The 27,679-nt window shown below is 44.3% G+C and overlaps 1 protein-coding gene across 13 annotated transcripts in view; it reads left to right on the forward strand.

The window, feature by feature from the left end:
* Nucleotides 1-1,099: 1,099 nt before the first annotated feature.
* The window catches only part of DGKI (diacylglycerol kinase iota), a 376,792-nt gene continuing 350,212 nt past the window's right edge, over nt 1,100-27,679 (forward strand). For all 13 annotated transcript variants that reach the window (XR_012490351.1, XR_012490352.1, XM_074315319.1 and 10 more), the window contains exon 1: nt 1,100-1,534. Coding sequence is in view for 11 of the 13 variants with exons in the window: in XM_074315319.1 (XP_074171420.1) it covers nt 1,125-1,534 (410 nt within the window). In the remaining 2 variants the exon portion in view is untranslated. The remainder of the gene's footprint in view (nt 1,535-27,679) is intronic.

Raw genomic sequence — 27,679 nt, forward strand, 5'->3', positions numbered from 1 at the left:
GGTTTGGTGCTCTTACTGCAGGTATATGTACATATATATTTTGGTTACTGCACTTAGCCTTAAATATGGATTTTTTTTGTGTGTGTGTTTGTTGGCAGCAGAGATTTCTTGGGTGGAAACCCCTAATTGGAAAAACTATGTTTCATACACTTTCGAGCACGTCATTCAAGCCCTATAGAGTTTTCAATTATCTTAGAAACAAAAACGAGGAGTGAGGTGGACAGTTAAATCTGCAGAGGCTGCAAACTTGGGTTGTTTGAGCAGTGGGGTCTCATGTGGTTGGAAGCCCCTCTATGAGGCAGCCCCTCGTCCCCTTCTCTCTGGTCACGCACCAGCTTTCAACCCTTGAACGCACCCTCACTTTTGCCTCCTGGATTCTCTCAGCCTTTTTGATTCACTGAGGGCCTTATGATCCGATTCAATCGGAATAACAGCTATTTAGGGAGAGCCTTCTATGCGTAAGGAAGACGCTAGGTTGGGGCATTCAGGTATGAAGGGGTCCCAGCCTTCTCCCTGAGAGGCGCTTCACCTGTATCATAAACTTGACCTCTCTCTCACCCCTTAATTTACACTGCGCACGAATTTTCTGCCGGGTTCGCACCGACCACGCTCCTTCTACATCCCCCAAAGGTTTCCCGCGTAGGGCGGCTTCTGCCTGGATGTGGAGAGCGGTGGTAGAGAGAATGCTGACCAGGGCCTCTGGAATAAGGGCACTGGAACCAAGGTGGGCGCCACCGCTCACGGGCCAAGTGCCGGGGCAGGGCAGCTCGCCCGTCCTGGTTCCAGTTTCCTTGTGTCTGAACCAGGGCGCGGCACGCTTTTCCCGGAGTTTCCCTCCCGCGGTCTCCACTGTTGAAGCCTGTGTTCGCGCCCCGCTCCCCCAGCCCGGCGTCTCCACGTCCCCTCCCCTGAGTTTCCCTCTCCGCAGCCCGACGCCTCAGGACACAGTTCAGGGTCCGCCCAGGCTTGTGCTCTGGATTTAGGAAAGGCAAGGGGGAGCTGGAGGGCGCGGGTTTGCAGGGGGGAGGGCGCGGAGAGGCGGAGGGTGGTGGCCGCTGATTGGTCGGGGAGGGGGAGTGGAGGCACGGAGTTTCCCACAATGCCCCGGTGCGTTGCAGCCGCGGATGGATGCTGCGGGAAGGGGCTGCCATTTGCCGCCCCTGCCAGCGGCGCGCGGTCCTGCTCGCTTTTCTGCAGCGGCGGCTGCCGCCAGCGCGGTCAGCGGGCCGGGCCTCTACAGCGGCGACGTCTCGGTTCCCTCCGCGGCCGCCGGAGCGGTCGCCATGAACCCCAGCTCCTCGGCGGGAGAGGAGAAGGGGGCGACGGGCGGCAGCAGCAGCAGCGGGAGCGGCGCAGGGAGCTGCTGCCTGGGCGCCGAGGGCGGCGCGGACCCGCGGGGCGCGGGCGCAGCGGCGGCGGTGGCGGCGGGGGCCGCTGCCCTGGAGGAGCCCGCGGCCGCCGGCCCGAAAGAGAAGGACGAGGCGCTGGAGGAAAAGCTGAAGAACTTAACTTTCCGGAAGCAGGTTTCTTACAGGTAGGCGCGGGAGCGAGGCGAGTCGAGACAGGTGCCGCCGCGGGGCGTGAGACCCGCTCTTTTCCCTCCGAGAGGCGCTGCCACGGAGTTGGAGACACCTGGCGCGCGCTCTCCCCTCCCCACCCGTCTTTCTGGAGATGTGTTCTCTTCTCATCCCATCACTCTGGGCTGGAGGGGAGCTACGTGCGCCCGGTTTCCCCTTGTAACAGGAGAGAAGATGGGGTCCCTGAGGTCAGAACAACAAAAATGCGCGCGTGTGTGTTTGTGTGTGTATGGGGGTGGGGGTGGGGTGGGGGGTGCAGACACACAGATGCCTGGTTTTCTTGAGGGAAATCCTCAAAGTTGTCCCTAAGCCGGTGTCATCTTCAGCCACTCTCCCACCCTCCAGATTTTGCTGGATGAACCTTTGGCACTAACTTAATAGTTGAGATCACCTGGCAGAGAGAAACGTACTGAAGATAAATCCTTATGGAAATTGAACCTGCCTCAACATCCCCCATTAAGCAGGAGTCCATATGGATCTGTTTGTAGACACGCAGCTGGTTATGGGGTTACACGTAGATGTGCTCTCCCCACTGTCCTGTGCCCAGAAGGGCGACTTGGGGAGCCCGCTGACAAGCTAGGGGTGAGGACGAGAGTGGGACCGTGCTTGCCCCTGAGGATGGATGTATTTTGGAGACAAGGGCAGTGTGAGATAAATGGCCACCAAATCATGATAAAAAGAGTCCCCCAAAATGTGTCAGGATCCAAAAATGAGAACTGAGGATTCAGTAGGTCTTCTGCCCACTGTCCTCCCCCCGCCCCCCAGGCAAGAAGAAAGATACTGAGAGGTGTGGAGGGTGTCAGAGACTACCGTACTGCTTATTCATTTTAAAAGTCCAGGTGGTCAACAAGCATAGAATTACAAAGACTTGCACCTGCTAGGACATGGCGTATTTCTTGAAAAGGGGTCAGTGAAAGCATGCTTATGACCCTACTCCTGTTGAGTTAGCCGTCCTTTCCAGAAACCCATATAAAGTATTAAGCCTGTCACACCATGTGCTGTTATGTAAGCCAAAGCAGATGACAGATGACAGAGGTGTGTGGGTTTATGAGGGTGTGTGTTGTATTTGGGGGGCATGTGTGTGAATCATTGGCGTCCCCATTGGTTTTGCCTGGTCTGAGGCCCCAATCACCAGGCTTGTGCTGTCTATCTCTTAAGTGGCTTCTGCCGCCGCCGAAACGGTCTTCCTGGTCCACGTCCATTGAGTGCATTTGTTCACTGTGCTTTGAGGTAATTTCTCACCTGACTTGCTCTTTTAGTCACGCACGTAGATCAGGACCGAATGGGTCTTTCTTTTTATATTTATGGTTTCTAAAATTAGGCAGGTGGTGAAGAGCGGGGAGCTCTAGGGAGGTATATGCTGGGACACAGGCAGTTCTACTTCCTAGTGACGAGGGCCTGTCTGGCCCTTAGGGGCACAGGGACTACATTCAGCCTAATGTAGGAACTGAGTTCGAGGGGGTATTGCTCACTTGCAGCTCTTTGTGGGTCTGGGCAGCTGTCATGAGTTTTCATTGAACGCCTGCCTGGGTCGGGCTACAAAGCCAGAGTTTGCAAGGGAAATCATTTCAGCTTGCCTCTTGGCAGGGGCCGTTCTCTGAGCTTCTCTCCCGTGCACAGGGAGTGTGTGGGGCCATGGCTTCCTGGGTTGCGTGCTCACACGTGCATGTGTAAGTGTGCACACCCACAAATATAGATGTGAACCCAGACAGAGTTGTCCTGCAGAGGGATAGAATCCTCTATACAAAATAGATCCCACTCTGTGGACATCATTTCCCTTTAAATAAAGCTTTACAGTCTCTGATTCACCTGTGTCAGTATCACCTCAGGTGGCTGGTTCAAAATGCCCGCCACCCCAGACTTACAAAATCAAACTCTCTGTGGGTGGGAATTTTTTAACAGGCTCTTCCTGCAATGCATAAGTACATTAATATCTGAGGACTGCTGTTTGATTTTCTCCCAAAGGCCAAACAATTGATCATTGAACTTATAAGCCATGCCCAGCCAAACAAGGCCAGGCAGTCTCAGAGTCAGGTGAAAGACACCAAAAAGGTGGGTGATTTCATGTGGCATGTGCTTATCCTGGGTAACCTGGAGAGTGTCTCCATTTGTCAGTGGCCTACCCACTCACAATGGTTTGTGTGGTAGCTGGGCCGGACCATTTCACTGGTGGGTAATGAATGGCCTGGAAGTCAAGAGCAGCTTTGGCTGGAGTTGGGCATTGGCTCCTCAGGGAGGACCATGCCACCTCACTTTTGGGGGGCACTTGAGGACAGTGACTGTTGGAAGTTAATGGAGGGGGTCAGGAAGACCTCACAGATGGAGTCTACGTGAAAGGTTCAAGTTAGAGTGTGAGGTATGGCTGCTGTGGAAGGAGGATCATTTGAGGTGGGGAAAAGGAGATTTGCAGGTAGGTCAAAAATATCTTTTGAAGAACATGGATATTTGTGGAATGACACTTGACAGGCAAGAAGGGGGCTTTGGGGGAGGGTGTGCGTGTGCATGTGTGTAGGGGGGGTCTCATCTGCTCCTTCTGTTGCTAAGGAACATATAAGCTAGGGTTTAAAAATAAATGAGGAGTGGGTGGGCATATGCAGTGACTCTTGTCTTTTTAGGAACCAGAGCCCTTTACAAAAAGCCTTTAAATAACCATTTCTGGAGGCAGATTATTCACTTTGCATGACTTTTACTTTGTTAAGTAAAATAACCCCCTTTACATATACCCCTCGATTTCCCCTCATTATCCTTTCTTTCTTGGCTTTTTTTGGGAACCATTTTTCCCATGAGAATTTTCCCTTTATTTTAGGTTCTGCTCCCCTAGAGCAAATAGTCTCTGTAGACTGTAAAGCTGAAGGTGTTAGAAGGCAGTGCAAGTGAGCTGGTACTTTTCTCTTAAAATTACTACTTCTTTTTTCTTTGCAAATTATGGTGCTGCAACAGATACATATGTGCCAATGACTATATAATGTGTAGGACTTTTTTTTTTTTACAGCCACTGTAAGAATTCCCATTTAAGTCAGTAATATTTAAAAAATCTTTTAGAGACACACCGGGGAGGGGAAGAAGAGGTAACGTCTGTGTACCAGGCACTGCACTAAGTGTTCTTGTATATTCTATTTGATTTACTCTTCATGCCAGTCCTATGCTGTGATTCTGATTATTTCTATTTTATAGAAAATGAACCTGAGGTTTAGCTCTTGGGTAGGAGGCAGAATTTAAACCCACATCTGACTGTAAGCGACTTTTTCTTTGGACCACATCATGCTTCCCTAAACATTCAGTTTTGGTTTGAACTCTCTCTACGTGTGTGCACATGCGATTTGTACAGTGTCATATGCAAACTCTTCTGTAATAAACCACAGACCATTATGTATTATACCTTGTATACTTTAGTCTTTGGTCTGTATCCCTTTGGCGACATCATTTGAAGGAATTCCTCTCCTGTTTCAGAAATAAAAATGAATATGAGTTCACGATCATCAGAAAATAGATCGGTTTTGCTTCTGAGAACGAAACCACCTACATGACACCTGCCATCTGTATGAAGACACCTGTCTCAGAGTATTATCTACTTTTGGTAAAAAATTACACAGGTGTTGTGTAGGTGAACGTGGATCCCGTGCGGAGCAGGCCTGTCTGTACTCCCTTGAGCAGCGCAGAGTAATTGATGACGTGTGATTTTGCTTGAAGGAAGCCTGGGCAGTTCCTTCCATGTGTCATGCTGATGGCTGTTCTTCAGGATCGTCATACCAGATCCTCTTTGCAGGGAGTTTTTGGTATGAAATAAAAGTCGTGGAAAGGAGCACTCGACTTCTTAGATTAGGCAACTAGGTACAAAAGGACCTGTTATTCTTTGCATGTTGATGATAAGAACATGGTGTTTCCTTTTGGTGTTTTGTCCTGCAAAGCAAGATTATGTGATTATAAGAAAGACAACGGGGATATTGAAAGCCAAGTAGGGTAACACGGGCATTGTTTTTCCTTGCACGGGAATCAGTGGTGTACGGGGGGCAACTTTTCTTCTCCCAAGTAGCAGCATGCTGCATCCTCTTTTGTAAATCGGTTTTACTTATGTTTTTGCCTGATATTTAGACTTTCAGCTCAGGTGTAAACCTTGGTTCTAACTGAATGTTCCTTTCCTCAGTCATTACTCAGGAGTTGGCGCGTGTAGACATCCTGTTGGGACACACACCAGGCAACAGGGCCCTGGAACCACTGTCCAGAGTATTTAATCTGCTCCATTTGCTCTCTTGGAGGCTTGATTTTCACAGAGAAGAGTGACAGCATGAGGAATTGGGGGAAGAGAAGGTGAAGGGAATTTTGCCTGGTGCTCAGTTCTTCTGTGACAACAGCAGCACTACTGCATAGGGCCAGATTAAATGAGACTAGAGTTAGATTTTTGGGAACTCTTCACTTTCTGATCTGAGAAATGAGGACCCCTTGTGAGGGCCCAGGCTGGCTGCACCTTCCACGGCCTTCTGGGCTGGGATCTGGGGTACACATTCCCTCTGCAGCCCTGAGGGGTCCTTGAAGTGGGCTCAGGCAGTCTCTCTGTGAGACCAGAAACATCTGGAAGGTCCACTGCCTACATGCTGGGTTGTGACATTTGCTTTCTTACACAAGCTTGCGTTGGTAATACCGATCCCTAATTATTTTTTCCGAGACCCTATAATTATAGTTTTAGGATAATAGTTACTGCAATTTAGAGATGGGGTGTGAGCTTTTCTAACTGAAGAAGGAAGATAAGGAGAGAAACAAAATCTAAGCTGTTAGGCTTTTTTATTCTTTATCAGTTAATTTGCTGGCAATAGCGATACAATGGACTCATTTCAAATTATTTAAACGAGTTGGAACTGTTTGAGCTGCTGGAATTGTTTGAGCTGGTTGGATGGCATGTTATGCCCATCGCAAGACATAATAAACCAATGCAAAGCAGGGGAAGGTTAAGGAAATAAAAACACCAAGTTATGTCTGTTGGCACATAACACTCCCGTAATTCATCTCTGGCTTGTTCCCCAGGCAAACTGCTCCTTAGGACTGAGTACGAAAGTGTCCCCTTTCTGTGACAGGTGGTTCGTCCTCCCCTGTTCGCACATGGTGCTTTCAAGCAGCTGTGTTAGGCCTGAACTGGAATTTTCTGTTCTGGGAATTACACTAGGATTTGAACCTGGCACCTTGTTGATCTCGGGCATGTTACATAACCCCTGGGAGGCTCAGCCTGTTCACCTCTAAAATAAGGTACTAGTCACCCCTGCCTTAGAGGTTTGTTCTGAGAATTCGATGAGTTACTTTAGGCAAAGGGCTCAGCACGGTTAGCTTATTATGTAAGTATTATTGTTCCCTGCTACGTTGGGAGCTCCTCTGAAGACAGAAATCTCACCTTCTCATTTGAATCTCTGAAGCCGTTCTCATTGCTCAGTAGGTGTTGGATAAATATTTATTGAATGAATGAATTTAATTGCCTTCTTTAAATAAACTACTACTGTGATCTATTCCCTGTCCATCTCAGTTGCGATTTTTTCCTTTCTACTAAGAGAAAGGTCTGCCTTTCTCTGATGTACACTTTGTCCCACAGCCCACGACTGTGTATCTGTCTCCAACTTCCCGTGTGAGTACCGGTTAGCCAGCTGTTGGAGGCTGGAGACGGGTGGCAGAAGCTCTTACTTAACCAGCTATTTGCAGCTTGTCAAAGAAAAGGCCTTAATTTGCCTTCTGAGTAGCACTAATTAGCTCTCCGGCTCTCTTTCTGTCTGTCTCATCCCTTTCCAACGGGCATCATTGATTTTCTCCTCAGGGAATTTTCAGTTGACTTTTCTTCCCATGAGAACTCAGACATGCAGAAAGATGGTTGCCCTGTGTTCCCGGAGTCTGTCCTGCCCATTGTCCGGCCCGAGGTTATTCCAGCAGCCCCTGTTCAGTGTTACATCACTTACTCTCTGCTTCCAACTTGGCTGATGGACTTTGGTGGAAAAGTTCTCCTTGGTTGACTTAGTGACGCTAAGCCTTTGTTTTGTTTTACACTCACTTAATAACAAAGTCTTGGAAAAAGTGCCAGCTACTTTGTATTCACGTAACATATAAAGCACTCGAAGAATGGCAGGTGAGTTTCCTGACGTCCACAGGTACTGTTCAAAAAGAGGTGGCATGCGCATTGCTTGGGTGATTTCAGAGAAGATCCAATCGCCAGGTGTGTGTGTATTGGCTGAGGGAGGGGCTGTGGTTGGGGAGAGATGGGAAGAGGGGCCTTTGCTTGTGAATTTTAATGTTCTTTCCTTCCAGCCCTGAGGTTTTGTGAGCCTTTGAAATGGAGCAAATGCTGTTATTTAACGGCAACAGCTTTTTGATAGGAACTTCTGTAGTTCTTGCGCCCAACCTCCACACATTTTGCTCAAGTGGAGATTTGCCTTTAGATTTTCAGATTCATAAATGATGCTTTGATAAGGAAGCATTTCTGACTTAAGCTATAATATTAATGGCCTGGCTTTTGTTGGGTGGAGGGGGGAAACACATTCAAAGCTTAAAGCAGTAATAATTAAATTGCAGTCAAATCTCATTATTTTATTCCCTAATTACATGAGAGACAGAGTGGAATAGTGGTTAAGAGCCGTGCTTCCTGTGTTCAGTTCTCCACCTCTGCCTGCTGTGTGACCTTGGTCAAGTTACTTAACCTCTCTGTGCCTTAGTTCCCCCATCTATAAAGTGGTAATGATAGTATTATCCACCTTGTAGAATTATTTGAAGGTTGATACTTATAATTCTCCCTGTCATAAAGTAAGTGCTATCATGGGTTTGTTAGAGTGGTGTATCCATAAGTCTAATTATGGAGCAGATTTATTTATTTTTTTCCCAAATATTGTATATTAGCCATATGTTGGTAGCTACTGATAAAATCATTCCGATAAGATGAAAATGAGATTGATATATACTTATGAAATTTACATGAAAGTTTTTGGCATTCCTTAGGGTACAGAATATGTACTTTTCTTTTCACAACTTATTAAAAAATAGTCACTGTTACTAGAAGATGTGAAGAGGAGAAAGCTGCTCTTTTTTTTTTTTTAATTAAAGTTTATTGGGGTGACAGTTGTTAGTAAAGTTACATAGATTTCAGGTGTACAGTTCTGTATTACATCATCTATAAATCACATTTTGTGTTCACCACCCAGAGTCAGTTCTCCTTCCATAACCATATTTGATCCCCTTACCCTCGTCTACCACCCTCCTCCCCTCCTTACCCTCTGGTAACCACTAAACTATTGTCTGTGTCTATGAGTTTTTGTTTCTCATTTGTCTTGTTTTTTTGTTTTTTTTTGGTTCCTATACCACATATCAGTGAAATCATATGGTTCTCTGCTTTTTCTGTCTGACTTATTTCGTTTAGCATTATCATCTCAAGATCCATCCATGTTGTTACAAATGGTCCTATTTCATCTTGAGAAAGCTGCTTCTAAGGGCTCTGGAAATCGGAGCAGGCAGAAGGCCAAGGTCGGTGAAGCAGAGATGGTCAGTGTGCAGAGGAGTCAGGGAGCAGTGGCCATCCCCCTGCTGGTGTCTGGGAGCTGGAAGCCAGGCGTGGAAGGTTGGGGAACAGGGGTCTCAGAGCTTTGCGGTGTCAGAAACAGATAAAGACAGAGGTACTAGAAATAGAGTTGTCACCAGGGACTCCAAGGACAGAGGTTATTTCTCTTCCGGCCTGGCTGATGATGTCTGCTTTGTATGTCCAGACAATGGCTGGCTGCCGTGTTCTGGCAATCAGAGACAAAAAGCTTTCCAGATGCTCCCTATCCTGGATCATTTCAGATATGGAAGGCTCTTCTGGGTTATTCTACCAGTTATCTCAACGAGGCCAAACCACAGAATTTACTTATTTATTTAATTTTAAATGATTGTTAAATATTTGCTGAACAAATAAAATTGGCTCAGGACTATGAAATAAATATTAAGGAAGGAAATCTATTCTTTTTTTATCCTTCAAAAGGCGAAGAAAAAGCAGTTTGGTTGCTTTTGTGTATCATGTAGATGTTCAGGAAATAGCCATTAAATAGACTCCTTTGAAAGGTCCAACGTATATTTTTAAAACGTGTCATGCCTTTGTATATGAGAAAGATGTCAACATTCTAGGGAAAAATAAATTTTTGTTTTAAAAAAAACTTGAAAGCCATTTGTTTAAAGATTGAAAAAAAGAAAAACTAAAGGTTTATATAAGTTGATGTGGAAGCAGTTGGAAAGAGTTCCACGTGTCATTTTGAGACAAACTTCTGGGGCAGTCTTCAAACGGAAAGAACTGTGTTCTCATTGTCCTTATGTATGTGACAGGGTTGGAGGCACTGTCTCTCAGAGAGCATTTCCTGTAGAGGTTTTTGAGAAGAGAGCCTGATTTTAAACAGTGTCTTCCTTTTAAGTTGGCCCCCTTTAGATGCAAAGACTAAGCTGTAGCATAGTTTTGTTTCTCTCCAACTGAAGTCCTGTCCTCAGCATCTAAAGTTAGGCAGGAAATAGAAAAATCTTGAGCCCCAGAAGCTTCAGGGTACCATCTTGCCTGGCAGAGTGAACACCAGACCTAACCGACCTTTATTCACAGTGGCCAAGAATCACCTCCTTCCTTCCCCGGTGACTGCTGATAAACCATTCCCCAAGGCAGCAAAGGCAGCCTGTGTACTTCCAAAGTTTTTGTAAAGTGTCACTAAGGAAAGGAAGAAGCTTTTCTTGGCTCACATTCAGACTGCAAGTGTTAATGTACTTACCTACCTACTTGTGAATATGAATTATTACAAGCTACTGATTTTATTAAATCATACTCTGTGCCAAGAGCTGCTCACATGACCCTCCATGAAGTAGGAATTACTACTATTGCCGTTTTACAGGTAAGGACATTGAGGCTTAGAGTTTAAGCAACTTTCCTGAGACCACAAAGCTAGTTAAAAGACAGTTAATTAAGCTCTGTGACTGTATTTGCCTATCGCGTCCCTAATGTGGCTTTTCACTCTGGTTCTTCTTTCACCTTTCTTCCATTTTATGTATGCAAATAGCCATATTTTCACCACCTCAAGGTTAGAATTAGAAACCCTTGAGAGGAGAGACCTGTGTTTTTCATCTTAGTGGGTCCAGTCAGTCCTAAGACAGGACATAGAGAAAGGCCCTCACGGAGGTTGACAGGCTGAGAGATCAAGAATTCCTTTCCTGTCCACGCACAGACTCAGCTCTGTGAATAGCTAGGTGCCACTGACAATTGTAGGAAGGCCAAGATAGAGCTTTCCTTGATGGTTCTTGTTAAAACTGTACGAATGTTCCATTGCATGAGACGGGGGGAAAGAAACCCAGTTTCCTGGGGCCAGGGAGTGAGTTGCAGGGGTTATAGCCTGGTTCTCCCACTTCACATTCCACCTCCAGTATAAGATCTTGTGTAATCGGAGTAGATGGAACGTGAAGGGAGGTGGATAATGGTACAATGACTTGGGGTCCAGTGAAGAAGTGAGGACCAATTTATGTACACTTTATGTGGTTGCAAAGGCATAATAAATGCCATTTGCTTAAGAAAAAAAAATTCTTAGAGGAGTTGAGTCTTTCACCTTTACCTGGAGGGCCTATTCAGGCTGCAAGTATTTGCAATGTAAGTTTTTCCGTAACAACGTCCTTCAGAATTCATAAGTATATTCATGCATGCAGCTAGAAACACTTAGAAAGTTCCCAAGGATCATTTAAGAAACCTGAATCACTCTTTCACATTTGAAGAAAGCCTTCAGAGTTTCTTAGCAAATTAAATCTCTCGTTCAAAAATAAGCATCAAAGCTATTTAAAGATTAAAACAGAAGCTTTCTATGAGCCAGTGCTGAATTATAACAAAATCTAAGGGATTTTTTTTTTTTAAGAAAGACAAATTTCTGGAGGTTTCTTAAACTGTTAATACTGACTAAATTTAGGTACTTATAATAAAAATGTGTGTGGCGCTTTTAGGGCTTTACCATTTAGAAACTGCTTTCACATAATTGATCTAATTTTACCGTGAAAACAATCCGAGGCAACAGGCAGAGCAGGGATTGTTTTCATGGCCTTTGTACCATTCTGGGAACTGGCATGACCACTGAGTGACTTTCCGAAAGCCACGTGCCCGTAAGGGACACTGCCAGGCTTCGGCCAGTTGTTGGATCTGACATGCCATGGTCTTTTCACTTCAGGGCACTGCTTCCATGGGCTCGACAGAAAGATAGCAACATTTCCCTTTTGTTAATTTCGTGCACTTGACTTTATCTCACTTGTTAATCACGACGGACAAAGCGGGAATCAATCACTGGCTGGCACACCAAATCCATATTTCATTGACCAGGAGGATGAACTCATTGTCATCATTACTCTTCCTGTATAGGTGAAAATATGAAGCCACCACTGTGATAGTGTCTGGTTGATACTCCTCCTTTGGGGCGGGAGTGGCGGGCGAGATAGAGAAATATGCAGGCTCTTCCTTTGCATTAGTTGCTAAGCAGCAGCCATTTCATTGTAAAGGAGATTCAGTTCAAATAATGACATAGGTATTCCAAGAATAGCATTTCATTTTTACAGCAACTGCATTTCCCGTCTCCTCATACCATATGCTCCTGTGGCTCGGTGATTTTAGGAGGAGAAATAGGCACCTCAACACGTTTGTTGAATATATGGAGGAAATTCAACATAGCTGATCACCTAATAGGCAAACTCCCATGCTCTGCCACTGAATGAGAAGCCAGCAGAGGGTACTTGCAGTTTTAAGGTTTTGAACATCTCTCCAGAAAATGCGACTGATGAACAGGTATGTTTTTGAGGCCATGTTTGACACGAACTGACCATGTCTCAATGGAATACTCTGGATAACTTAGAATCCTAAGTGTTTGAAGGAATATGGCATAGAACAAAATTTGGGTATAGCCAAGGAGTTGGATTGTGGCCGAGATTTCATCGTATTGAAATTTTGCTGGTGACCGAAGGCTCTGCAAGATGAAGATGAAAGACTGTACAAGGCTAGCAGAAGTCACGGAGTTCAGTTTTATCAGGGAAAAGGGTCTGAGTATAGAGGAAGTCATGTACGTAATGTCCCTGTACGTATGTGTGTCAAAGAGGAGCTGTCAGCTGACCAAGCTGTCAGGTGTGGTGTTTTTCTGGTTGCACCACCATTGATTTTGAAGTCGGCATGATTTGTGTGTGAAAGCCTCCTTTTCAAGGCATTTCTGCATCTCTGTTTTAGCTTACACAAACTGTTGCAAAACTTCTGTGTACCTAGACACGTATATTTTCTTCAGAGCACTGCTTCATGGGAGTTGCTAAGGGAGCAATCTGTGTTGTTTTTGAAGCACGCACGGCACATCGCTCCCCTAACCCCCCTCCCCAAGCCATTTGAGAGAAAATATCTCTTTCCGGGAGCAGATGGGATGCTGGGAAGCTGCTCTTTAACTTCCAGTAAATTGCCCTCCCATTGATGGCAAAGTACCTCTTCCAGGAACTAAAAGTAACGTTCGGAAGACATAATACATGGACGAATCCACAAATGGCGAATGGTTAATCCCACTGTGGTGTTGGATTCATTAGTGTAGTTGTTTTTAGTGTCTCTACAGCAATTAGTGCTTCTCATAGACTTCATTGTGAACTCTTTACAATTACTCCAAACAGCTTTGGTGGAGCAGTTCTGGTGTCCTAGGAACCCATTATCTACATGGGGAAATCAAGGCAAGAGGCCTGGGAAGGAGAGCACTAAAACCATTGACTTCCTGGCCTGAACGAAAGCCCCAGAAGAGCAAGATTTTCAGTGTCTCTCAGAAAAAGCGTATCTGGGACACGCTCAGGGGTACACCCTCAGCATTATTAATATTAATAATAATAATAACATTTATGGAAGCCTTACTGTTTGCGCTGGGAACTGTGCTAAATGCTCTACATATATTATTTCAGTGAATTCTTGCAACAACTTTATGAGGCAGGTGCTATTATTATGTAGAGTTTTACAGAAGAGGAAACTGAGGCACGGGGTAATGAAATAGCATCTCAGAGCCACAGAGCTATCAAGCAAGAAGCCAGGATTTGAAAGCCGGGAGAACTCTTTGGCAAGTGCCCTTAAGCATTCCTCGTGCTCTATCCCAGTGTACATGTATAAATAAACCCTGTTTTCCTTTCGGGAATTACCTCTACCCTCTGGTGTGCAGTCGTGGGATTGTACGTCCGGGTGCCTGGCTCTGCATGGAAACCAGTGAGGTCCTTGAAAGCTGTTGTAGGTGGCTTCCTCTCACCACCCTGGTATCCCCTTAGGGTATGTGACCTGAGCTTGGACCATTAGACTGTGTTGGACTTGGCCTCTTAAAGGACTGTCAAAGGGAGGGCCGGTTTGTTTATATGCATTAGCAGTGCCTTGGTAGGACGTTCCCGCTGTGCTGGCTCCTGTCTTTTCCAAGCATGGATCACTAGCCTTTCTCCTGAATTGTGAACCATCCAACATCTTCCTAACAAACTTTCTTTTTGTTTAGGTTAAACAGGGTTGGTTTCTGTTGCTTGAAACAACAACAGAAGAAACCTAATTGATAAAATATCATGGGCAAATGGTCCACCAGCCTCTACTGGTCAAAGTCTTCAGTGCCAGGAGTTCTTGGTTACTTTAGGGAGATAGGTCAGGTCAGGTCTGATGGGCCAAGTGTAATTGTTGGAAGTGTTTGTTATAGGAAAAATGAAAGTGTTATCATTTAATGAATAGTTAGCATGAGTCAGGTACTTTGTGCTTCTTTATTTGTTGTTCTCATATTTATTTATTATGACTCTCTGAGTTACTTATTTCTATGTTACAGATGAGGAAACTGAATCTCAGAGAGAGCAAAAAATTTGCTTCAAGTCAAAGAACTAGTAATTTTTGGAGTCAGGATTCAGATTTAGTTCTAAGCCACGCAAAGCCCACAATTTTTTTCCGCATTATACCATCCATGTTGAGTCCAAAACTAACCCCTTTATTTTTTACCTACTGGTGTTACATTTTCACTTCTGGGGGGTATTGAAGATGACCCTTTCCCGTTTCCTATATGATAGGTCTTCAGATATTTGAAGTCTGGTATCACATGTTTCTTTAGCCCTTTTTTCTTTAGACTGAACTATCTCCACTTTCATTCTTCACTTATCCCTTATTGAAATGTGATATTTAATCACCTTCATTTTTCTGGCTATTCCTACTTTGACAGCGTACTGGTTTATCCATGGCCTTCTTTGCAAGACTTGAGCACTAAACTAAAAATGTTGTCTACCCAGGGCCACCATTAGCACATATGGTGTCTTTGTTTGAATTAGAAACAGGTCCCAAATCTGGGTGGACACATTGAAAATCCTCCCTCTGAGCTCCGTCAGCAGCAGAGCCAGGATCTAGAATGTGGTGGGTGGTGCTTAGGCTGGATTTCAGTCTCCATCTGTTCCTTTTCTGGGTGCCCCAGTGCAGGGCACAATCTCTACAAGTGTAGGCATGGTTCTGGGGGGACTTAGTTCCCTCGCTGTGGCCATTGGTGGCCATGAGTATATGGATTAGCATGGGTGGAGGCCAGTTGCTACAAAACTCATCCCAAAGCCAAATTTCCAAACTGCTAATTCAACAAATTACTGATATTTCCAACGTTGGCTTAGAGTGCAGCCATTTCACTTAAGAGTTGTCATTTCAGTTTGGCTAAATGTTTATTTGGCGTGTTTCATATTTATTTCAGACATCCAATCCTTCTCGAATGTTCAAGATTTCTTCTTACCCCCTTCCTGCCTCCCTCTTTTTCTCTTTTCTTTCCTAAATAAGAAAGGGCAAGCTCTCTCTTAAGCGTAGTTTACTATTACCTCTGTTTTTCAGGCTTACACCTATACCACCCTCCCTTTGACTCTGACTGCACATAGAGAAATGCCTGTGATCAGCTCTTCTAAAACTGGCTTAATCTGTTTGCCTGAGAGGTGTTGGTGAGCTTTCTTTTAGTGAGTTGACACAGAGCTGATAAAGAAATCCATCTCTACTAGGCTAACCCTATATTTGGTGGCCAAGGAGATGACTTATTTTGTCCAGAGGGTCGCATTTTCCTGTTTCAGGTTCCAGGGCTTTGCAGTCTGATACAGTAGACACTAACCACACGTGCCTATCAAAGCTAGCTCAATACATTAAATTTGAAATCCAGTTCCCTAGTCATACTAGCCACACATTCAATGCTTAGTAGTCACATGGGGCTAGTAGCTGCCATAGTGGAAAGCACAGATCTAGAACATTCTCATCACTGCAGAAAGTTCCATTCAACAGGGCTGTTTAGAGGCCGTAGTGTCAAGATACTAATTTATCAAACCTACAGACATCTCTATCCAGCCATCCTTGAATGACACTCTTGACTTAAGGAGCAGAGTTCTCTATTTCAGAAGTTATACTTCAGAGGCACAACTGGGAATGGGAGAGCATTGCAGACAGGGAAAAGGGGAAAGTCACTCTTGGTGTTTGTTCTCCATCATCCTGCTTGTCATGAGTTCCTCCCCTGCGCATGACAGGGGTGTCTGATTTTCATGAGGACAATGACAGGAGTTTGCGTTCTCTTTTCTTTGTCAACATCTTCTCCTCCGTTGCCAAATGTACAGATCTCCATGCAGAAGGGAGCGTGTTCTACAGCTTTTGGGTGGACTGACTGTTTTGCCATCTAAGCTCAGCTGGTGGTAGTTGCTTTCGGAGGTAGAGTGAACGGTGGGGAAGAACATTATTGCTTTTCCATCAGTAGATGCCTGAAATTTGAGCAGGGGCATGGTCCAAGATTCAGGGTATAAACGTGGAGCACGGCTGTGTAGCCTCAGGTGTGTCTGTGTCACAGAACTTGCTCACGATACTCCTGTTTTATTCTTAACATGAGTTCCCATGATGTTTAATAAATATTTATTGTGGGTCCACCAGGGAGGCGTGGAAGTAAATGACTGGACTTAAGCCTTTAATGTGGCTCCCCTGGTTCCTGAAGGAAAGACCTTAGGAAGCTCTGAAAAAAGCTTCAAGGACAAAGCCAAGGCCCCAGGAGAATCCTTGTGTGTTTGTGTGGATTCTCTCTGGTGCTTTGAACTGCCAATATTGCTCACAAGGGTGCTCTAAAAATAACCCACGCAATGTGCATCCTCTGCTGAAGGGAGCGAGATAATTTGTGAGGATGGTGATGAGATATGGAAAAAGCAAGAAGCTTTTGAAGATGAGAAATGAAATACATGAATCTTAATGGTCTCCGAGGCTCTCCCATGCACCGAGGGCTCTCTTTGAAGTCTTGATGTTGAAAATTGGAAAAAAAGTACTTAGAAAAAAGCATCACTGGGAGAGCCATTGGATTTTTGTCACCTATGTTTTATAACATGAGCAGTCCCCTGGATGAAAATGTACCTATTTTGTAAGAATAGTTATGGAATATTCACTTGTTATCTGTGTAAAGCATTATTTCAAGCCCTTGGTGAGAAATCCAAAGTTGAATCATAGGTGATTTCTACCTTGAATTTGCCTATAACTTATTGGGGAGACAAATAAAAAATGTATCGAGTCCCTACTACATGCCATTAGAAATAAAAGAGAAATAAAAATCTCTGTTGTCAAGAATTTATGGTCTAGTGAGGGAAAGAGGCAAAGAACTGACCTGGAACAATCAGAGTGACAAATACAGAGAGGGACGTTCAGGGAGTAAAATGGGGAGCCCAGAAGAAAGGCACCTCCGTCAGACCGAAGAGCAGAAGAGGACCTGGAGCAGGTGGTCATTGAATGTGCCTCGGAGGAGGAAGAGGAGAGCTGGATGCAGATAGCTGGGTGGATTTGTTCATATCACTGACTCAATGAAGAAAATGTGCCCTAAGTTCCAAATGGCAAACTGGAAACAGAATTTTGGACACACAGCTCATTTGCTTCTAATCTCTGACCAGCCCCTGAAATCCATCCTTTGAATTTTCTGAAGGAGTGGAACTCTTTAAATAGGTTCCCCTCCCCCCACATCCATGCGTAAAGGACCTTTACTAGAGTTATATGTGCTCATACTGGTTAGACATCAGCGGCTTGAACAAAGGTGAACAGCAGGCAATGCCTGATGTATGTGATGATACCCGCGCTGTCGGAACACAAACGTGGGGAGAGAGGTTAGTTCTGTTTGGGAGGTTTTCTTGGAGCGTCGGTTGTGGAGGGCTGGTAGGATTTCAACAGGGGGTGAAGGGACACAAGGAGGGCGGATCTGGAACACAGTCAAGGCAGCAGGCATTGGATGAGGATGGACATGGTGGGTGGACGGTGTGATGTATTTGGGCGGCAGTGTGAAGTGTGGAATGATTTGCTTTGATCCCAGAGATACCTAGTGGGAGATCAGGCAAGGAAGGTAAGTGCTCGTGACAGAAAGCCTTAAATGCCATCTGAAGAATTTGGGTTTCGTAGTTTATAACAAGTCATGGGAGTTTTTGCGATAGAGAGGTGACGCTCCGTAGCCAGCGTGGGGAAGATCGTGCTCTCCCTGGATCCATTGTTGGTTCCTTTCCTAGAGCCTTTATTATCACTACAGAAGTGACATCTCCACCCTGTCCTGCCACTAAACATTCCAGAGGGGACAAGAGCTTTGCTTCCTCCCCCAGGGCATGAAGAGGGAACGGAGACCCCTGTTCTCTCTGCAATGGCCATGGTGGCCAAGATCCATGCCCCTCTCTTGCGTCCAGGACAAGAGGAAGGAGGGCGAATCTCAGATCTGTGAGGATTTGGGAAAGACTGAACAAGGAGAATGTGAGCTGTCCTCAGAGTCTGAAAATGAAATTCATTTTTACATAAAGTGGTTAGATTTGATGTCATTCATTAAGACTGGAGCTCAACAACGTTGTCCTAAGTTTTAAACAGGCAGCTACATAGGAAATTTGGGGACATGGCTTGCCTCTGAGCTGGGGACTTTTCTCTCTAAGCTGTTTGGAAAAACTCCCAAAATATCACAACATTGGAATGTTTTTAACAAAGTGGAAAGTTTTTTTTCCTCCAGATTCCAATACCTAGAAATCACTGGACAAATTAATGGGAGAAATATGTGTTCTGCATTCATTAGAAAATAGTAGTGGAGCGGCCTAAACGTTGTTCACAGTCACAGCGGAGTGTTACTGTCTAACACTATTACATGAACTGAGATTGGCTGGACCAGTTCATAGAAATACAGATAATTTCCCAGTTCGAAAAGATTTTCAGCCGCAAACTGCATACGCTTTTCAGACCTAATCTTCCGTGAATGGAGTACAGCCTCGTGGTGGATAGTCATCGTGACCGATTCTGTTTTCTGGTTTTCCTGCCGGTTCCTGAAGGATTAGGACGATGCCTAGCTTATTCTCTGCATTATGTCCACCGCATGGCAATGCTCGAGAGCTGGCTCACGTCTTGCATTTTAGAAAAACCATTTTCCTCATGTAAATGGAAAAGAGAGAAGATGAGGGTAGACGAGAAAAAGCTGCATTGAAACCAAAGTGGTATTAACATGCAGGAAGGAATAGGATTTTGGTTCACGGCCACCCAGAGGGGTGAGCATTGTCAGGCCCAGAGGCCCATAGGGCCTGTCTGATGTGGGGATGCAGACTGAGCCTGCAAACGAATTTCAGGGGTAAGATTAGCAAACTTGCTTTATCTGCTTTTCAACCCAATCCAGGTATTAATAACATAGACACTACCAAGCAATGTCATAATTCTATTCGATATGCTAGACTCTAAGATGCGAAACATCCTGTTTCTTTCCGTGTCATCCAATGAAGTCAGTTTTGTTTTAAATGAAAAGCATGCCACATGCAATTTATTTTCCCTGACAGGCATCAATCAAAAAATGTGTACTGCTTACTGCCCTTAGAGTGACAAAGGCATAAATAAAATTAGGAAACAAACCTGTTAATGTGTCATCATCCATCCGTGTTAGAAGACATTACTACCTACTCCCCAGTGTGTGTGTGTGTGTGTGTGTGTGTGTGTGTGTAAATGGGTTTGCTTGTTTGTGTCACTTGCTAACCCTCAGATAGGTCTCACTCTCTCTGACCCCCAGTGTTCTCATCTGAAAAACGAGGCCGGTGATGCCTGCTGTACAGTGTAGTGTGGTTGTTGAAGTGGAATGGACTGATGCATGTACTTCGTAAAGTGTAAAGTCCTATATAAATGCAAAATGTTGCCACCACCACTACCACCATGCCAAATCATATGTATACTGTCTGCCAGGGATACTATGACGACCTTGTGACCTTCTCAGTATCGTTACATTCCTCACGACAGCTCCGGAGCAGAGCTTTGCTAATTGTCTGCGTCATTTTGGAGATGTGCAAATGCAGGATTGTGACAATTAGCAAACACTGTGTTTTCGTTTTCAAGTATAATGCTTATTTAATCACAGTAATACATAGGCAGAGCTTAATGCGTAGTTTGCAGTTAAATAGATCCCCAGGGCGGATAACAGAACCCGAAGTTCCTTCTCTATTTCTCTCCCGTACCTGGTTTTCCCCAAAGCTGCTATGGTATGTGAGCAGTTCCTTCTGGAGTCTCCATTTGTATTTATAAATAATAGGCCACAAGGGCTACTTTGCAATTTTCCTCAACTGTTTTACTATGAGAACGTGAGGATTTAGTTCAATTTCCAATATATTCATTTCACAATTGTTATTTAAATCATTTGTAAATGCTTATATTATTGATACTGTAAATCTTATGCATAGCTGAGCCACTCAGTATGCTATTGAAGACATTTCCTTTCTTGTATTATTGGTCTCATTTTAAAAATTGTTTTTGCGTGGGCTTATTTCTCATTCTTCCACAAACTTCTTAATGGAATCTTTTATTGCTTCTAAACATATCAGATAATGTGTCAGTTTCATTATTTTTTGTACAGACAGCCCGCTTGGTTCCCTCCATCATGTCTCCCCTTCTGGACTGCTTTGTAGCACAGCTCGCATTCTCTTGATTTCTCATTGCAATTTCCCAAAGTCGAATCCCATATTTCTTCTTGCCTAGGTTTATGCCTAGTTTGGTGGAGCACACAACCATTTCAAGAACAACAATACCACATTCTTGGATGGGCTTTTTCCCCCGCAGGAACTTTCATCATATTTTTAGATGACCGAGTTGAGAAAGTTCCCTGGGATATGTGACACATCCTGCAGCAGCTTCTCCGGAAAGGGTGCATAGGGGATAGATATTTTGAGTCCTTTCATATCCGACAATGTCTTTTTATCTACCTTCACACATGATTGAAGTTTTTCAGGGTATGGAGTTCTAGATTGGAAGGGATTTTTATCTCAGAATGATGAAAACATTTCCCTGTTGCTTCTCTGCTTCCAGCATCGCAATTGACAAGGCCAGTTCCGTTTTGAGTCCCAACAACTTTGTTTTTTTCTTTCTCTCTGGGTTTAAAAATATTTGTTCTCTTTCTGTCTACTGTTTAGAAATTTCAAAACTGATGCACCTTAGTATGGCGCATATATTCATCGTGTTGGGAACCTTTTAGATCTCATAAGTTGGAAAATGTTTAGTACTAAGAAATTTTCTGGTATTATTTTTTGGGGGGGTGAAGGAAGAATATCTTCTTTCCTTCCATTTTACCTGTTCCTTCTTTTTCTGGAATTTATTTTGTATAGTTGTTGTATCTACTGGACTATTTTTCTACTTTTATTTTCTATTAAAGTTTTCCTTTCCTTTTATCTGCTTTCTGGGGAGATTTCCTCATTTCTTTTACAGGCTTTTATCAGATTTTTTTTTTTTTTTGTGATACTACTTTTAATTTCTAAGTGCTTTTTCTAGATCTCTGGTGCTCGTTTCTACAGCACTCCCTTCTTGTTTCATGGCTTTAATAACTTCTCTTATTTCTCTGAGGATATTAATGATAATTTTTGGATGTTTTATCCACCCTATGTTAACAACATTTTCTTAAAATTGTTTTTAACTTTTTATGTTAGTGTCTTCTTTTCATGTCGGAGTCTCTGTTCAAATATCTGATGATCCAGTCATATTTTAGAGAGAGGCCCCAAAAGACTGAATGAAAACTCTGAAATGTGTCTTTTATTTCCTTTACTTTTATTTTAGTGGGAGTTTCTGAGAGGAGTTGGGATAAAGGTATGTGTCCAACTCACCATGGAGAACAGGAAATTGCTCACTCTGTTCTTCCTTAATAAGAGCAATAGGAAATTTGACAAGTCAGTGTATTTCTGTAGAATTTTTAAACAGACAATCATGTTTTTAGAACATCTTTACTTCTAATGGACTTTAAAGAGCTTTGTAGGCATTTCCTCTGTCCCAACACATACACTTTCTCTCTCTCTCTCTCTTTCTCTGTCTGATATAGGAAGGGGTGGGTAATTTTACATCATTATTTCATGCATCCAAGTGGGGGAGATCCCCCTTGTGACTTCCCTTGGGCATTCTGCCACAGTTCAGTTGCATTCATTCAGCTCTGCATTCGCTTGTGCCCATCAACTAGTTTCAAAATATCCCTTTGATTTCCAGCACCTCCTGACCTTGAACCATTGGTTTCTGCCAGACACAGTGTTCTTCTCTGTCTCTGTGTGTAGCCTGTTCTCTCCTGGTTTCCTGACAAGCCCTGAGACTTGTCATTTTCCTAGCAGCTCAGATGCCATTCTCTGCACACACCAGAGTTCATTTAGCACCAACAAGGTGCTCAATCTGGGATTTCGGAGGGACTGCCCCTGGGGAGAGGCTGTTGCTAATGAGGTGCAAATTGACAGAAGTTGGGGAGGGGTTGCTCTCTGTGGGCTGGGCCCCAGGGGAGGGGTGGATTGCTATGACACTCTCCGAGGAGGCTGGCTGCGGACTGGCAAGCCTGATTCCTGGCCAGGGGAGGCTCTTGCACAGTGTTGGGGCATCAGTCTGGGTTCACACAACCCTATCGCCGGAGCTGCTGCCAGCTGGCTAATCTGGCTAGTTTTCCTGCCTGGCTTCCTTTGCAAGCAGGAGAGGCCGAGCTCCGTCATGGGGCTTTCCCACATATTGGAGAGACAGCCAGAAAGACCCACGGGCCCCAGAAACACTCTTCTGAGGTTGGTGTGCAAGAAGGTTGGGGGCTTGGTGGTGGACTCGCGTTTTCAGTAGCAACTGCTGGGAGAAGCGAGCATATCTGTTCCTCTTGAGCATTTGCCCACCAGTCTTGCTTGGAAGACGCTCATTCCATTCACCAAATTGTTCTCCCAGTGTCCTCATGAACTGTTCTTCTATGCCCCTGGAAGGTTCAACCTTCTCTCAGCCATTTTCACTTGCAAGTGTCCCGACCAGAGCTGCGGCACAACTGTAGGTGGAAAACTATCTTCAGAACCAGAGACTAGGTGCTGGTGGAGGGAAAATGGAGGGAAGTAGGTGGATGTAGGATGTTGTTTAGATGGTGAAAGGCCTTTGTGCCTCCTGGTCTGTATGTGACTGGAGGCTCCTGGTGTGGAATCTCTGTGTCCATTTGGCTCATCTTGAGCACATTTCTTAAATTCTCTGACTTTATTTCACACTGACTTTTCTTCTATTTCTCTTTGTCTCTTGTCTTCTGACTTTCTCAAGAGCTCGCTTGGTACCAGCCTAGATGCAAAGATGACAGAATGAATGAAACATACTCCCTCCCTTCAAGCAGCTCACCTTCCAATGGAAGAAGACATACAAACAGCATAGGTTTACACACGATGAGAAATACACTGTGTCAGAGGCACATAAAAAGTGTCACGGGATGATGGAGAAAAGGGCAACAGTGCTCTCTGAAAGCTTCAGAGAATTCTTTGCTGTGGTGGTGACGTGTGAGCAAGTCCTTGTTCAGGGAGTGGAAGGGTGCCCTAGAGAGGTCACGGCACTGTCCTGGAGGTTGGAAGAAGCGTGGTGTGTGCTAGAAAAAGCAAGTTGTTTGTTGATCCTAGAGTGCAGATGTAAGGTGGATGGGTAGGCTGTGGGTCTGGAAATAAACCAGGTCACGTGAGGGAGGGTGCTGCCTGGCACACAGTGACTTTGGACCTCACCTTGTTGGTGAAGGGAGTCCTGCTGGGCTGTGGAGAAGCTGTGCTGCTTTTAGTGCTGTATGAGGAGGCTGAGTCGATGACCTTTAAGATCCCTCGGAGTCTGAACTTCTCGAATTCTCTGTGTGGGTACGAACATGTGGGTCTGGGAACACAGCTTCGCTGGGGAGTGTTATCTGGTGTCACGTCTGCGAGTAGGTGTTTCAATGTGGGCCGGACTCAATAGCTATATTAAGAGGTAACATCAAGCGGAGTGTGGAGCGCTGGGTTCTGAGTTAAGCTGGAGTTTAAATATCCAAGTCTTGTGTTTCAGCCTTTGATCACAAAGTTGACTCTGGCTAAAGCGCTTGACCCGAATCGCCGCTTGTAAAATGGAAATTCTCGCTTCTGTGCAGCTGGGAGGCTTTTTTTTTTTTTTTTTCCGTTTGAGAAGTGTTTTTTGATAATGACTTTGTGAAGGTTTAGGGCATTTGAGGGGGAAAAAAGTTATTTTCAAGTTAAGCCTTATTTCTAGTTGTATAATTAGCTATCGATAAGCATGGAAATAAAAGTTATCTGTGTGTGAATTTTGTGAAATAAACTTGTACTGAGTTTTTCTTGAGTTTTGATTCATATTTAGAGTAGGAGTCTGGTGGGAGTAGGGGTAGGGAGATGGGAATATGTGCAGAAAACGGTGTTGCTGGAAGTAACTTAGTGAAGCATACAGATGCGCAAAGCTTTAGCTGAAGATTCCAGCTGGGCCGTTTTAGGAATGCACTTGTGTGGCTGATGACACATTCCTGGACTCCTAAGTGTTAGTTTATGCTTGTTGAACTTGAAACCCCAGCGAGTTTTTGTTTTCTGGAGCCACATGACAAACGAACTCATTGGCCCAACTCCAGAGAAGGTCCCAGTCTCCAGTTGCCTTTTTGCTTTTGAGTTGGGTGCCTTTTCTTCAATTTTGTCTTGAGAGTCTTTAGCTCACTAGCCTGCTCGTCTTTTCAAAATACTCCGCAGTTAGCTCATCTTTGTTACCAAGGGGATAATCGATTTCTACGTGGTTTGCTTCTCTGAGACAATGTCCCTGATGGTCTGACGGTGAAATACGGGTGAAGCCAGGGATATTCGAAATATGTAAGGTGTGGGCATGGACTATGGTTGTGAACAGCTGATACTTCCATAGCAGTGCACACTCTCTGATGGCCACCCTGCTGTGGTGAGAGAGGCCTGAGCCACACGCTTACAGCAGTAAAGCTTAATAGATGTGGTATCTCAGATACTGGGCAGGAAGGTACCTCATAGTACTGGCCTCATACAGATTGGGTCCCCTACATTCTTATGGCTCTCAGCATTGAAATAATCTGCTGATAACTACAGATTGGTTTTCTTCTACCATGTGTCCTCCAAAATAAGACCTAGCTGGGCCTAGCTCTAATGCGTCTTTTGGAGCAAAAATTTGTATGAGACCCGGTCTTACATTATATTATGTTATATAAGACTGGGTCTTATATTAATTTTTGCTCCAAAAGATGCATTAGAGCTGATTGTCCAGCTAGGTCTTATTTTTGGGGAAATGTGGTAGGAGTGATGGTCAGTCTGAACCACAAACATACTCACTACTGGTTGACGAGGGCTTTATTGATCACTAGTGAAATTAGGACCATGGTCTGTGTCTGTAGAATTGTATTGGGGGTGGGGAGAATCACAATACAACAACATACAGTATTTACTTTGTTCTATGCAAGTGAGTAAAGTACTCAGTGGAAAGTAATTTTTCTTGCATCTGAACTTAATAACATTATTGTTTCTCTTGTGTCACACGTCATTTTTAGTATCATTTGAAAGTCATGTCTATGTATGTCTTGTTGGCCTCTAAATGATTGTAGTAGCCTTGAAGGTCCAGAAGTTATTTTAACAAACATTTATTAAGCACCTAGGGTGTGTCAAGCACCCAGTGTATGTTTTAGCACCAAACACAAATGAATAAGATGCACTCCCTGACCACAAGAATCTCAGAGATTGGTAGGGGGAGACAGATAAATAGATAGTTAAAATATATACGTTACATGTATATAGTATAATGCTAGAGATATGCACATAGAATTAGAAAATGAGATACTTAAGTTGAGTATTAAAGGATGAGGAAGAATTATTCAATTGAAGAGGGTTAGGAAGGGTCTTCCACAAAGGTCAAGAGGTCAACATAAGCAAGGACATAGCCACAGCAATAAACAAATAATTCTACTTTCGTGACGTATAAGCCCGTGTTATTTAGTACTATTTTTTCCTGGGAGGCAAAAAGAGAGCACCTATCTTTTGGGTAGTTGTTGATATTTCCATGTTTGCTGGAGGATTCAAGATAGCTAAGGAGAAGATTAATCTTCTGTTTAAACTTAGAGATGTCTTGAGGAATCCAAAGATAGGAAATTACTGCCTACAGAGTGTATTTTCTTTTAGTTTATATACCTATTTGACCCCAAACTGGTGTGCCATTTGTTTTTAAATATAAATGATACACCCCATGTACTTCATTCTACATGGAACGTTTGTAGGCTCAGATTCCTGTCTATGTTTGTTCTCCAGGGAGGCTTATGTTATTTAATAATACTTAGAGAATCGGGAGCATTTCTTATCTGGTTCCAGACCTCAACTTGCAAGCCGGGTTCCTTGAAACAGCTCAAATCCACATAGTCAGAGAAGCTAACAGCTGCCAAATGCTCAAGAGTGCGAGAGACTTACCCCTTCTAAGAGGGATGGAGTTGATGATGGAGTTTGAACCCTTTTTGGCACTTCCCCACTTTGTAAGAGCACTTGTAAGTGTCCCATTCCAGTGCTGAGAAGGTTTTCTTAACTGCTGAACTAAGAGCCCGCTGTTAGGAAAGGTCACCTGAAGGCTTTTGTGAGAGGGGTGTCAGGCTCCACTGGTGGCTTTTCCTCATTCCTCCCCTCCACCCTTCCTTGTACCTTCTCACCCACTCCTTTATCCCACTGAGGAGAGCCTTTGAAAAAGGAGAATTGAAAGGACAAACCACTGATCAATAGAAGCAGTGTGTCTTGCCCTTTGGGTTTTAATAATGTGTCCTACACTATTTTTGTATTTAACAAAAATCCATTTTGTCTCATTATGAACATGTGTTCCCTTGGGCTTTCACGTCCAAGGTTATTTCAAGGGAAATTATATTCAGATATTAGGCTCCTCTGCCCCCATCTCACTCAATAATTGTTGGAGTTAGGGATCTTGAACCAGGAAGTCACGTATTTTGCCAGCATGAAATGCACAGCTTGAAATTCTAATATTCACTTTGGAGAAAGACCATTACATTTAAGTGGGTTAGAATTTTGCCCAAATTGCATTTTTCTATCTGTCTCATGGTAGGAGCTATTTTAGGGTATGAAATTTATTGCTGAGGACTTTCCGCCATCTTGTCAACGTGGGCTGGAACTGGAGTGTGATATCGATTGTCGGTCCCTAGGAGCAGTCCTGGATGTGAAGGATGAAGCTGAGCGGAGGTCAGTTCCTTCCTGTTTTAGTTCCTCGAGTGGTAGACATCTTTGATGTCTAAGACTGTCAAGGCCGCACCAGCACACTCAGTACCCAAAGGGGTGGTTCCCGCAGTCCTGCAAACCCCAACCTGACGTGATCCAAAGTCATGACCATCGTCACGTCTCATCCTTTCCCCATGACCTGAATCTCCCCTGGGGACACGAGCATTGGATTCATGCTGACTCATCTATTCTAATGCATGCACGGAAGACCCTGAATTAGCTAAAGCCAAGTAAGAAATCAAAGGCCAAGTCAGGTTTCAGCCTCTTCCCTAATGGGGGCCCGTGTGAAATTGTTCTGTATTGGGTGAGGGACTCTTCTCTCTGTCTTAGCAACGCTGATGAGGCCTGTGAGCGCCAGCACAGTCACTCATGGGCGCTGTAGCTGATTCCCCTAAGTCTGTTCTTATGTAGATAGTTCCTGCCTGTTAGAATCATCATTGGTCTATTTACTTTGCTTAAAAGGAGGGGCTCCCTTCCTTCCAATTGCATGTAAGTTGTGTCCCTGACATGCTTCCACAGTGTCATTGTTTCAGGCTCGGCCACATTGAATTCTTGACCATTTCTCACAACTCACATGCCTCACTGTTCTCACTTTTGTTTACCATGCTTCACTTCATCGAGCA

Source organism: Rhinolophus sinicus, linkage group LG11 (genome assembly GCF_036562045.2).
Source record: "Rhinolophus sinicus isolate RSC01 linkage group LG11, ASM3656204v1, whole genome shotgun sequence".
NCBI classification, from domain to species: Eukaryota; Metazoa; Chordata; class Mammalia; order Chiroptera; family Rhinolophidae; genus Rhinolophus; species Rhinolophus sinicus.